Source organism: Hylobates moloch, unplaced genomic scaffold (genome assembly GCF_009828535.3).
Source record: "Hylobates moloch isolate HMO894 unplaced genomic scaffold, HMol_V3 SCAFFOLD_46, whole genome shotgun sequence".
In the NCBI taxonomy this organism is placed as follows: domain Eukaryota; kingdom Metazoa; phylum Chordata; class Mammalia; order Primates; family Hylobatidae; genus Hylobates; species Hylobates moloch.
Window position 1 is genome coordinate 67,522 of NW_026652321.1, and position 12,251 is coordinate 79,772.

The following is a 12,251-nucleotide window of genomic DNA, read 5'->3' on the forward strand; positions in this document are numbered from 1 at the left end:
TGCCCCACCCACTGCTGGATGGTGGGATGTCCCACGCCAGGGTGGCAACCAAAAATGTGTGCAACCATCACGAAGTGTCTCCTCGGGGCCAACGTCGCCCTGCGGGGACATCCTGCTGTCTACAAAGCTGAAGCCTCCTCTTTTCCTCTATACACTTCCCTCTGTCCATCCAACCCTCACCACATCCCACCTGTACCCCTGAGAATTTATGAAGGCACGAAGGAACACAGGGTCCCCAACACTCTGAGATCAGGCCAGAGCTATGAGCACCAGTGTGAGAACCTACTTCAGGCTCAACGGGGTTTTGCAGCCTGATGCATGTTGCTATAGGAAAGTGTGTTCTGAGCCATCACCAACTCAAAAGTCAACTTTCCCGATGAACCAACACATGTATTAATATTATTGGGACAGGCTGTTTCTGTCTCCATCTCTAGCAGGGTCAGACTGCAAAGAGGGGGTGAGAGGGGGTGAGAAGCGTCCCTCACGGAGATCCATCAGTGCTGACGGCCAGGCCTTCCTCTGCAATTGGAAGGATAGATTGGCCCCTGTTATCCCCCTATCCCACTGCTCTTCCCTTTACTCAAAGCATCAGCAGCCTTGGAGTTCCTAAGGCCAGTCTGCTTCCAAAAATCAGGAGTTCCTGATGAACACTGCTGCGGGTTTACAAACTGTGCAACGCAATGAGCCGACATCGCGCCACCACACTCCAGCCTGGCGACAGAGTGAAACTCCGTCCAAAAAAAAAAAAACCACCACGACCACAACCACCAACAACAAAACTGTGCAACGACTTGTTTGGGGCTCAGAGGATATAAGGCTCTCCACCCACTCTGCTCCAATGACCTGGAACGCTAGACCAGCCAGCAAATCTGTCCCCAGGGCTTCAAAATCCAGCCAGGCCCCTCACCAAGATTTACCACTGGGAACCCGAGTTACTTCGTGATGGAACTATAAAGGTCCCTGTGGACCTGTCCGTCTGCCTGTTCAGCTGCCTCTGTTCTCCAGGAAACTGAATTCTTAGGCCACCAGAACTCCCTTGGATATATTTCCCTGACCCCAAGCACACGGTAGATGCAAAGGAAGGAAGGAATGCATGAAGGATGAAGGAATGCATTCGCAGAGACAAGTGAAAAACCCTTTCATCTGCAGGTGCCTTGGGAATAAATGCAGCTGATAAAACCCTACAGAGCCATCCCGTCCGTGGTGACAGCTTGCCCGCAAGAAGGAAGGACATTTAGGAAGAAAAGGGAGAAACAGGAAGCTCTGCTTGGAACCTCCCCTGCAGGCTGGAAAGTCCTCCAAGTTTTCCTCTACGGAGCAGGCTTCATTATCTCTAATCTCTACCAAGTGAAAGCACAATTTCTAGGGCACCCGGGACCCCTTTAAAGAGGGTGTAAATCCATTAGCAACTCCTAAAAATAGAGACCCGGCCTAGCCACCGCAGCTCTAGGCTGAGCTAGATCCTATCAACACAAACCCGGCCTCCTCCGTCCTTCCCAGGGCTGGGCGTTCCCGCCTCTCCTTCCTACAGACGTCCAGCCCTGACAAGGCCTGTCCTGAAGTCTACACTGCCTGCAAGCCGGTCTACTTAAAAGCCTGCCCATATGAAGAGCAAAAATGCACTGGCCACTGGAAAAAAAGAATTTATAACATACCACATCCAGCAGGGTCCCCATTTCCCTTTCAAAGGGAGGGAAACAGAAAAACATGATTAGAGTAATAATTAGAAAGAGGCCCGGTTTAGGGCGTGGGAGGGTGACCGTGGCTCTTTCTTCCCTGCATACTTTTTCTGTTTTCCGAATTCTCCACCGCTACAGATGGACAATTTGGTAAGCACACGTTTCTTTCTGCGCCCCGTGTTGCTTGGCACACAGCACGCGCTGAAATTCCGGAGCCTGCATCCACAGAGTATTTTTGAACATTTTCAGGGCTCAAAGTTTTTTTCTAACTTTTCCTTCCCTTTCCCCCACCACCCGGGTCTCAGGCTCCCAGCGATTCCAAATTTAGGCCCGGGACGCAGGGCGTGGCTCTGACAGGCAACTCCAGGGCGGCCTCCGCGCGCGGCCTAAAGACGCAGGTCCCCAAACCCTGGGGGGAGATAACGGGGTGGGGGTGAGGGGCTGATGCAAAGGGACAGAGATCCGTAAGAAAGTCCCCTAGATTGGGAAGAATCTGATGCCACCTCTGCCAAGGCCGCCCCAAATTTAAGAGTTTGCAACTCCGACAACAAACGCTGACTTTTCTCCGTGGAACGGCTCCAGGAAAAGCGTTGGGGAGAAAGTGGGCGCCTCCTCCGGGCCTGGGCCCCCGTGGGCACAGCGCGTCCCGCCGGGCAGGGAGGAGGGTCCGGGTGTCCCCGCGGGGCGCCCCCCAACCCCGCATCGCAAGCGGATCCCGAGGCCAGGCCAGGCCAGAACCGGCCCGCGCCCTCCGCGTCCCCCAACCCGGATCCCTCCGCTCGCTCACCCGGGGCGGCGACCAGAGCACCCAGCAGGCCGAAGAGCAGCAGCGCCAGCGCAGCCCCGCGGGCCATGGTGCGCCCAGACCGCGCAGGAACCGTCCCGGAGTGCAGGGCGTGGGCGAAGGCGGCAGGACAGATACTCCCCTACGGGCCGGGTGGGGCGAAGCCCGAGGAGGACTCGAAAGGGGCGGGTGAGGGGAGCGGCCCTGCAGTCTCAGCCCCGGCTGCGCCCGCCCCGCCCTCCACGCGCTCACAGAAGGGGCAGGAACGCCGGGCCCGGGGAGGGGACAGAGGGGGTAGGCGGGCGGGGGTGGCCCAGGCAGCGCCGAGGGGAGCACGGTACACCCCCCACCTTCTCAGGAAACTGCCCACGCCCCCTCACCCACCCACAAGGCCGTAGCCAGGGCGGCGCCGACCCGAAGCAAAGTGAACTACAATTCTCGGGAAAGTGCGGGTCTCTCCCTGTTTACAGCCCTCTGAGTGCACGCCCCAGGGCGGCCCTTAGCTGTAGTGGCACAAAACTGCCGCCCTTCTTGGAAACAGAGACCCCTATCCTTCTCGCCCCTGCAGCCACTTCTCCGCCCCTTCAACAAGGACCCCCCTCACCCCCTGGTCTCCAGTGGGAGCAAAAAAACAAACTTTCCCAGCAGCTCCCCTGCTCGGGAAAGTGCGGGTCCCTCCCTGTCTACAGCCTCCTAAATGCACGCCTGTAACTGTAGCGACACGAAACTGCCGCCCTTCTTGGAAACGTGTAGCCCCCCTCCCCACTCGCCCCTGCAGCCCCTTCTCCGCCCCTAACAGGGACCCTCCCCTGCTCTGCAGTGGGAGCAAAGGAAACTCCCGGCTCACCTGCTGGGAAAAGTATGGGGGCCCCTCCCCGCTGCTCTCCTCAGGGAGTTCCCCAAGGGGAGCAAAGTGCAATCCTCTCCCTGCTCAGGAAGCGTGGGCCCCCGCTCCACAGGCAACCCCCGTCCCAAGTCCTTTCTAGAGCATCCGAGCTGGGGGTGCGCAGCCGGGAGGCTGGTGGACGAACCCTTTGCGCGGGACCAAGGAAAACCTTCGGAGGAGCCTCTGCGCTAGGGCAGTTTCTCCCCAGAATCCCCAGGACAAGGTTGGGAGTGGGGACTCCTGGTCATGGGAGTTAGTGGCGGCAATAGGGAACGACGTCCCTTCTATCTGGGGCGCCTGGGCCCTAGTCCTGGTCATGGGCGAGTCGCCTTCCAGTGGGCTTTGAGTTTAGAGACCCTCCCGCGCCACTGGCCACAGCTGCAGTGCAGGTGTCGCCCTTCCCACACTTAACAATATGTTTTCTGTTAACACCTAAGCCTAAAATTGTACCCGTTTTCCTGCAGGGTAGTGGAACAACTTTGCAGCCTGACAACCCTGAATATTCTTGCATTCTACGCTTCAAACTGTCCACGAAAAGAGTCAAACTAGGCCGGGCGCGGTGGCTCACGCCTGTAATCCCAGCGCGACCGAGGCGGGTGGATCACCTGAGGTCAGGAGTTGGAGACCAGCCTGACCAACAAGGTGAAACCCTGTCTCTTCTAAAATACAAAATTAGACGTGTGTGGTGCTGTGCACCTGTAGTCCCAGCTACTCAGGAGGCCGAGGCAGGAGAATCGCTTGAACTGGGGAGATGGAGGTTGCAGTGAGCCAAGATCAGGCCACTGCATTCCAGCCTGGGTGACAGAGCGAGACTCCGTCTCAAAAAAAAAAGAAAAAAAAAGAAAAAAAAAAGGAGTCCAACTCTAAAATATTTGAAGAGATTTATTCTGAGCCAAATATGAGTGACCGTGGCCCGTGACACAGCCCTCAGGAGGTCCTGAGAACGTGTGCTCAAGGTGGTCGGGGTGCAGCTTGCTTTTATACGTTTTAGGGAGGCATGAGACAGCAATGAAATTTAAGAGACACATTGGTTTTGTCCAGAAAGGCGGGACAACGTAAAGCAGGAGGCTTCCAGCTTATAGGTAGATTTTAGAATTTTCTGACTGGCAATTGCTTGAGTTTCTTTAAAGTCCTGGGATCAATAGAAAAGAATGTCTGGGTTAAGATAAAGAATTGTGAAGACTCAAGTTCTTATTTGAACAGGAACTCTTCGGGTGCTAGGATCAGAGAGAATAGGTTGTAAAATGTTTCTTCTCAGGCTTAAAGGCTGTGTGGATGTTAATGCCGCAGAGGAATCATGAGGCATGTTCGACCCCTGCTTCCTGTCACGGCCTGAAACAGTCTCTCAGGTTAAATTTTTAAAGAGCTCTGGCTGAGGAGGAAGTCCATTCAGATGTTTTGAAGGTGGGTGGGGGGGGGGGGGCTTAGAATTTTATTTTATTTTATTAATTTATTTAGTTTTTGAGGCAGAGTCTTACTCTCTCGACCAGGCTGGAGTGCTGTGGCGCCATCTCAACTCACCGCAACCTCCACCTCCCAGGTTCAAGCGATTCTCCTGCCTCAGCCTCCTGAGTAGCTGGGATTACAGGCACCTGCCACCACGCCTGGCTAATTTTTATATTTTTAGTAGAGATGGGGTTTCACCATGTTGGCCAGGCTAGTCTGGAACGCCTGACCTCAAGTGATCCATCCACCCCAGCCTCCCAAAGAATTTTATTTTTGGTTTACAAAGCCCTGCCTCATCTATTGGCCCATTCCTGGGCTGGCATACTTGCTGCCCGGCCGACTGAGTCGGGGGCTCTGAGATAACACCTGTCTTTTTATTATTGTTATTATTATACTTTAAGTTCTGGGGTACAGGCTGGGCGTGGTGGCTCACGCCTGTAATCCTAGCACTTTGGAAGGCTGAGGCGGGTGGATCACGAGGTCAGGAGATCCAGACCATCCTGGCTAACATGGTGAAACCCCGTCTCTACTAAAAATACAAAAAAAATTAGCCAGGCGTTGTGGCAGGCGCCTGTAGTCCCAGCTACTCGGGAGGCTGAGGCAGAAGAATGGCGTGAACCCAGGAGGCAGAGCTTGCAGTGAGCCGAGATCGTGGCACTGCACTCCAGCCTGGGCGATTGAGCAAGACTCCGTCTCAAAAAAAAAAAAAAAAAAAAAAAAGTTCTGGGGTACGTGTGCAGAACGTGCAGTTTTGTTACATAGGTATACACATGCCATGGTGGTTTGCTGCACCCATCAACCCATCATCTACATTAGGTATTTCTCCTAATGCTCTCCCTCCCCTTGCCCCCCACCCCCGAACAGGCCCTGGTGGGTGATGTTCCCCTCCCTGTGTCCATGTGTTCTCATTGTTCAACTCCCACTTATAAGTGAGAACATGTGGTGTTTGGTTTCCTGTTCTTGTGATAGTTTGCTGAGAATGATGGTTTCCAGCTTCATCCATGTTTCTGCAAAGGACATGAACTGATCCTTTTTTATGGCTGCATAGTATTCCATGGTGTATATGTGCCACATTTTCTTTATCCAGTCTATTATTGATGAACATTTGGGTTGGTTCCAAGTCTTTGCTATTGTGACTAGTGCTGCAAAAACATACGTGTGCATGTGTCTTTATAGTAGAATTATTTATAATCCTTTGGGTATATACCTAGTAATGAGATTGCTGGGTCAAATGGTCTTGAGCTATCCCCTGCCTGCGGCCATACCCACCCCTCCCTAGGTCGCCTGCACCCCTAGGTCAGAAATCTGCAAGGCTAGAGAGGCTGGGCCTGTGCCCCAGAGACCTGCTCAGCAGTGTGAGCTCGGTGGTGTGAGTGATGCATATCTTAAAAAGTAACAGTGTGAGCTTGCACACCGGAAGATTTTTTCTTTTCTTTTTCGTTTTCTTTTCGGCCAGCAAAACCCCAGCAACATAATTGCACTTTAGAAGCATGAGGAAAATGTAATCATTCTTCATGGGAACACCACCTTTAAAGTGTTACCTCTTGGAGTGAACCTGGATGAACTACCCGGATGAACTACCCAACCAGAGCTCCCTCCCTGGTATTTTCTCCTGCACCCCTCCCCGACCTCCCCACGTGGCATTGACTCTCTATCAGTTAGCACTTTCTTTTTCCCTGGCCGCAGTCCTGGGCTGGGGTCAAGGGAGGGTGTGGACCCTAGGTCAGGGCAAGTAGGAGGACCCTGGGGGCTCATTTTGAGGAGCAAGAGGATGCTGGAGCTGCCTGGGCATTTTGGCATCCTGAGGCAAGTCCAACTTGGGATGAAGCAGAGATGAAAAGAAAGCAGGGTCTTCCTGCTGTCTCAGACTCCAAAGACCCCTCTCCCTGTGAGCTTCCTGCTTCACCCCCATTACCTCCGAAAGAAAGGCCTTACCCTGGACAATCTCGAGCCTCTGACATTTGGACGGCACTGCAGGTGAAGCTTCCCTCCTCTCACCGTCCATTATGTTCCAGTAGAGTCTAGACTCTGGCTGCCTTTCAGGGAGGGCGCAGGTCACTCTCGCCAGCCATAATAAAGATGCAGCATCAGCTTCTGAAAGCTAGGCTTTGAGGCTTTTTATTTATGTTCACACAGATAAGCATTTGGAAGACTTCTGTTTCTAATTCATTTAGTTAGATGCCTTTTGCCTTTTTTCTTTATTTTTTTTTAACGCTACCATTCTTTGGCTCCAAATACGAATTTCCATAATATTCTGCAGACACTCTGGAACTGGCACCAAGAGGCTGTAACCTCCAGAATGAAAATTAAATTAATTGAAAAAGCCTTCTGAATTGTATCCAGGTGCCACGGGAAGCATCTTTTGAAGGCCACAAACTAGGCTGAAGAAGGGATGGGGAACTCACCGCTGGGGCAGCCTCCATGTTTCCCGTTTATTTCACCGGTGGAACCTCAAGAAGTAACCATGTTGTGACCATTTCCGAGGGACCCGTGTGGCCACGCTGCACATTTCAACCTAAGCCTTGGTAGCTCCCAGCCTCCTGCGGAAACCTTCCATGTGTCTTTAATTTTTAAGAATCAGTTCTTCTTCTATTTATTTATTTATTGAGATAGAGTGTCACTCTGTCGTCCAGGCTGGAGTGCAGTGGCATGATCTCAGCTCACTGCCTCCCGGGTTCAAGCAATCCTTGTACCTCAGTCTCCTGAGTAGCTGCGGCTACAGGTACCCATCGCCACGCCTGGCTAATTTTTGTATTTTTAGTAGAGATGGAGTTTCACCATGTTGGCCAGGCTGGTCTCGAACTCCTGACCTCAAGTGATCTGCCGGCCTCGGCCTCCCGAAGTGCTGGTATTACAGGTATGAGCCACCACCCACGGCCAAGGATTAGTTCTTCTGACTTTGGACTTTTCATACCCTGCTCTCCAAACCAGTTTTATATATTTTATACTGCACACACACGCGGGTTATAATTATATTCCATCTGCATGCACACACATGCACATGCACGCACACACACACATACATGCACACACTATTGCAGACTGGCTTTTTCTCCCACTTTCTAGGGGGGGGATCTGTGGTTTCTTGCCCACAGGGCTTTGTTTACTGGCCTGGGAAATGGGTCTAAATACGCAGCCGCAGAATTCAAAGGAGGACTGAAAATCAAACTACACAGCACAGAACACGGAACTCCATGGAACAGGAAGGAAAGCATCAGGGCGGGGAGTTGTCAGAAAGAACCACTCCCAATGATAAGCGCATCCTTGAAGAAAATACGTCCAGACTGGGCATGGTGGCTCACGCCTGTAATCCCAGCACTTTGAGAGGCTGAGGCGGGTAGATCACCTGAGGTCAGAAGTTCGAGACCGGGCCGGGCGCGGTGGCTCACGCTTGTAATCCCAGCACTTTGGGAGGCCGAGGCGGGTGAATCACGAGGTCAGGAGATCGAGACCACGGTGAAACCCCGTCTCTACTAAAAATACAAAAAAAATTAGCCGGGCGTGGTGGCGGGCGCCTGTAGTCCCAGCTACTCGGAGAGGCTGAGGCAGGAGAATGGCGTGAACCCGGGAGGCGGAGCTTACAGTGAGCCGAGATCGCGCCACTGCACTCCAGCCTGGGCGACAGAGCGAGACTCCGTCTCAAAAAAAAAAAAAAAAAAAAAGAAGTTCGAGACCAGCCTGGCCAACATGGTGAAACCCCGTCTTTATTAAAAATACAAAAATTAATCTGGTGTGGTGGTGCACACCTGTAATCTCAGCTACTTGGGAGGTTGAGGCAGGAGAGTCGCTTGAACCCAGGAGGCGCAGGTTGCAGTGAGCCGAGATCACACCACTGCATTCCAGCCTGGGTGACAGAAAAAGACTCTGTCTCAAAAAAAAAAAAAAAAAAGAAAAGGAAAAGGAAATATGTCAATATGTCTAGACTGGGCACAGTGGCTCACACCTGTAATCACAGCACTTTGGGAAGCCTAGGTGGGTGGATCACCTGAGGTCAGAAGTTCAAGACCAGCCTGGCCAACATGGTGAAACATCGTCTCTACTAAAATTACAAAAAAAATTAGCCCAGCATGGTGGCAAGTGCCTGTAATCTCAGCTACTCTGGAAGCTGAGGCACAAGAATCCCTTGAACTTGAGAGGCGGAGGTTGCCGTGAGCCGAGATCGTGCCTCTTCACTCCGGCCTGGGTGACAGAGTGAGACTCTGTCTCAAAAGATAGATAGATAGATAGATAGATAGATAGATAGATAGATAGATAGATAGATAGATAGATAGATAGAATAAAAATAAAATAAAATATGTCTAGAGAGAAATTTTGGCATTCTTTCTGAGTGGCAAGATGGTTGGTGCTGTGCTGGTGGTGATATGGTTTGGCTCTGTGTCCCCGCCCAAATCTTATGTCAAACTGAAATCCCCAGTGTTGGAGGTGGGGGCCTGGTGGAAGGTGACTGGATCATGGGGTCAGATCCTTCATGAATGGTTTGCACCACCCCCCTCAATTAAACCTCTTTCCTTCATAAATTACCTAGTCTTAGGTAGTTCTTCATAGCAGTGCAAGAATGGGCTAATACAGGCTCCCATTGATTCTACATTATGGTGAGTTGTGGAATTATTTCATTATACATTACAATATAATAATAATAATGAAAATGAAGTGCACAACGTAATGTGCTTGAATCATCCTGAAACCATCCCTTCCACCCTTGGTTCCATGGAAAAATTGTCTTCCATGAAACCAGTCCCTGGTGCCAAAAAGGTTGGGGACTGCTGCACTCACCATCAAGGAGGTGGACATAGATCCCCACTTCTTCCAAAGTGTATGACAAAAAAATTAGGAAAAGAGTAATTTCACTACGGAGGAGTCTCACAGACACAATTCAGATAGGATGAGTGGATGGATGGATAGGTGGAGGGATGGATAGATGGGTAGATGTGTGGGTGGATGAACTGAGGGTGGGTGGGTGGATGGGGTGGATTGTGGGTGGATGAATGGATGGATGGATGAATGAGTGGATAGATGGAGGGTTGGATGAATGGGTGGGTAGATGGATGGATGCATGGATGGATAAATACATGGGTGGGTGGGTGCATGGATAGACAGACGGATGAATAGATGGATGGGTGGCTGCTGGATGTTCTTATCTCCCTGTTCTCCCAAATCGTGACCAGCAGATGTTCTCCTGATGTCTAGATTATTCTTTTTTTTTTTTTTTGAGGGAGTCTCACTCTCTCGCCCAGGCTGGAGTGCAGTGGTGCGATCTCGGCTCACTGCAAGCTCCACCTCCCGGGTTCATGCCATTCTCCTGCCTCAGCCTCCCAAGTAGCTGGGACTACAGGCGCCTGCCACCATGCCTGGCTAATTTTTTTGTATTTTTAATAGAGACGGGTTTTCACCGTGTGTTAGCCAAGATGGTCTTGATCTCCTGACCTCATGATCTGCCTGCCTCGGCCTCCCAAAGTGCTGGGGTTACAGGTGTGAGCCACCGTGCCTGGCTTTTTTTTTTTTTTTTTTTTTTTTTGAGACAGAGTTTTGCTCTTGTTGACCAGGCTGGAGTGCAATGGCGTGATCTTGACTCACCACAGCCTCCACCTCCCGGGTTCAGGTGATTGTCCCACCTCAGCCTCCTGAGTAGCTGGGATTATAGGCATGCACCACCATGCCCAGCTAATTTTGTATTTTTAGTAGAGACAGGGGTTCTCCATGTTGGTCAGGCTGGTCTCGAACTCCCGACCTCAGGTGATCCGCTCTCCTCAGCCTCCCAGATTGCTGGGATTACAGACGGGAGCCGCCATACCTGGCCTCTGGATTATTCTTAGAGAGTCAGATTCAAAACCGATACATTTGCAGTATGATATATATGCACATGTATATTCCTGTACCATTACCCTGAGTCAGGTCAACTCTGCCACCCATTCGAGCTTAAGAATGTGACCTTCGGGAATGAGTAGCATCAGATCTTTCATCCAGCTGCATTTGCCAGGGTGCAGCCCACTAGCGATTTTCTTTGATGTACCCCTAACTGCTTGGCTCCTGCACCATCGACTCAGTTTTTTTCTCCCCAGGTTCCCACAGTGCTCTATTCTTGGTGATTTCTCAACATGCCCAGTTATTCAACAAAGCTTTTTCATGTTTTTAAAAATATTGTATTTATTTTTGCTTATTTTTATTTTTTGTAGAGATGAGGTCTTTGTTGCCCAGGCTGGTCTCAAACTCCTGGACTCAAGAGATCCTACCATCTCAGCTTCCCGAGTATCTGGGACCACAGGAATGTGCCACCATGTCTGGCTAATTTTATAATTTTAGAGATGAGGTCTGTGTCACCCAGGCTGGTCTCAAACTCTTGGGCTCAGGTGATCCTCTGACCTCAGCCTGTTGAGTAGCTGGGACCACAGGACTGCACCACCATGCCCAGGTTATTTTATTTTAGAGACGGGGTCTCACTATATTGCCCAGGCTGGTCTCAAACTCCTGGCCTCAAGCAATCCCCCAGTCTCAGCCCTCCCCAAGTCCTAAGATTACAGAGAGGAGCCACCATGCCCGGCCTCAACAAAGCTTTTTGAGTATCTGCTCTGTGGGATACAGCACTAAAATCAAACAGCTGTGGCTCTGCTTCTGAGAGCAGCAAGTGTTTATTTAAAGAGCCCTTAATTTATGTGTGTTTATTTAGATTTATTCGTGTTTATCTGAGCCTCCCAATAAGCTGTGGAGCAGTCACATCTTTGTTTGTACCTCAGCACCTTGCAGAGAGCCCAACAAAGAGAGGCAGCCTTTGAGAAGCTTAATTACTCAATTGAATGCATACACAACAAAAATTAGCTCACCCGAAAGGCTAGGCATTTAGATAATGAGGCTTCCTATCTTTCCATACAGACACACATGCACACACACATAGTATGCATGCATATATGTGCTATTAATGAGGCTTCCAATCTTTCCATTGACACACATGCACACACACATTTAATATGCATGCTTATATGTGCCATGAGCAGAGTTGTATCTACTCCCCAAATTCGTGTGTTGAAGTTCTGTTCCCCATGTGTCTGTATTTGCAGCAAGGAAATAATTAAGGTTAAATGAAATCGTAAAGTTAGGACCCTATGCAGGAAAGTTAGTGCCTTTATAAGAACAGATACCAGAGGGCATGCTTGCTCTGTCTCTCCTCCATGTGAGAACACAGCAAACCAAGAAGAGAGCCCTCACCAGGAATTGAACCAACCAGCCCCTTGATCTTGGACTTCCCAGTCTCCAGAGCTGTGAGAAAATAAATTCCTTTTGTTTAAGTACCCAGTCTATGCTATTTTATTATGGCAGCCTGAGAAGACTAATATAGTATTTACATACACGCTCCTGTCCACCGTCCGTCCATCCATTTCTCATGCACGTGTCAGACTACAGTTGCCTATCCTATATCCTTTCTTTCTTCCTTTATATTAAGAGACCTTGAATTTACTGATTT

The 12,251-nt window shown here is 50.6% G+C and overlaps 1 protein-coding gene across 3 annotated transcripts in view; it reads right to left on the bottom strand.

Moving 5' to 3' along the window:
- The window catches only part of CD99 (CD99 molecule (Xg blood group)), a 51,312-nt gene extending 48,654 nt beyond the window's left edge, over positions 1-2,658 (bottom strand). For 2 of the 3 annotated variants that reach the window (XM_032756526.2, XM_058434771.1), the window contains exon 1: positions 2,467-2,657. In XM_032756526.2, the coding sequence (XP_032612417.1) occupies positions 2,467-2,533 (67 nt within the window). In that variant the 5' untranslated portion in view covers positions 2,534-2,657. Of the gene's footprint in view, positions 1-2,466 lie in introns of all 3 variants that reach the window. The other variant, XM_032756527.2, reaches the window with a different exon arrangement.
- Between the last annotated feature and the right edge of the window lie 9,593 nt (positions 2,659-12,251).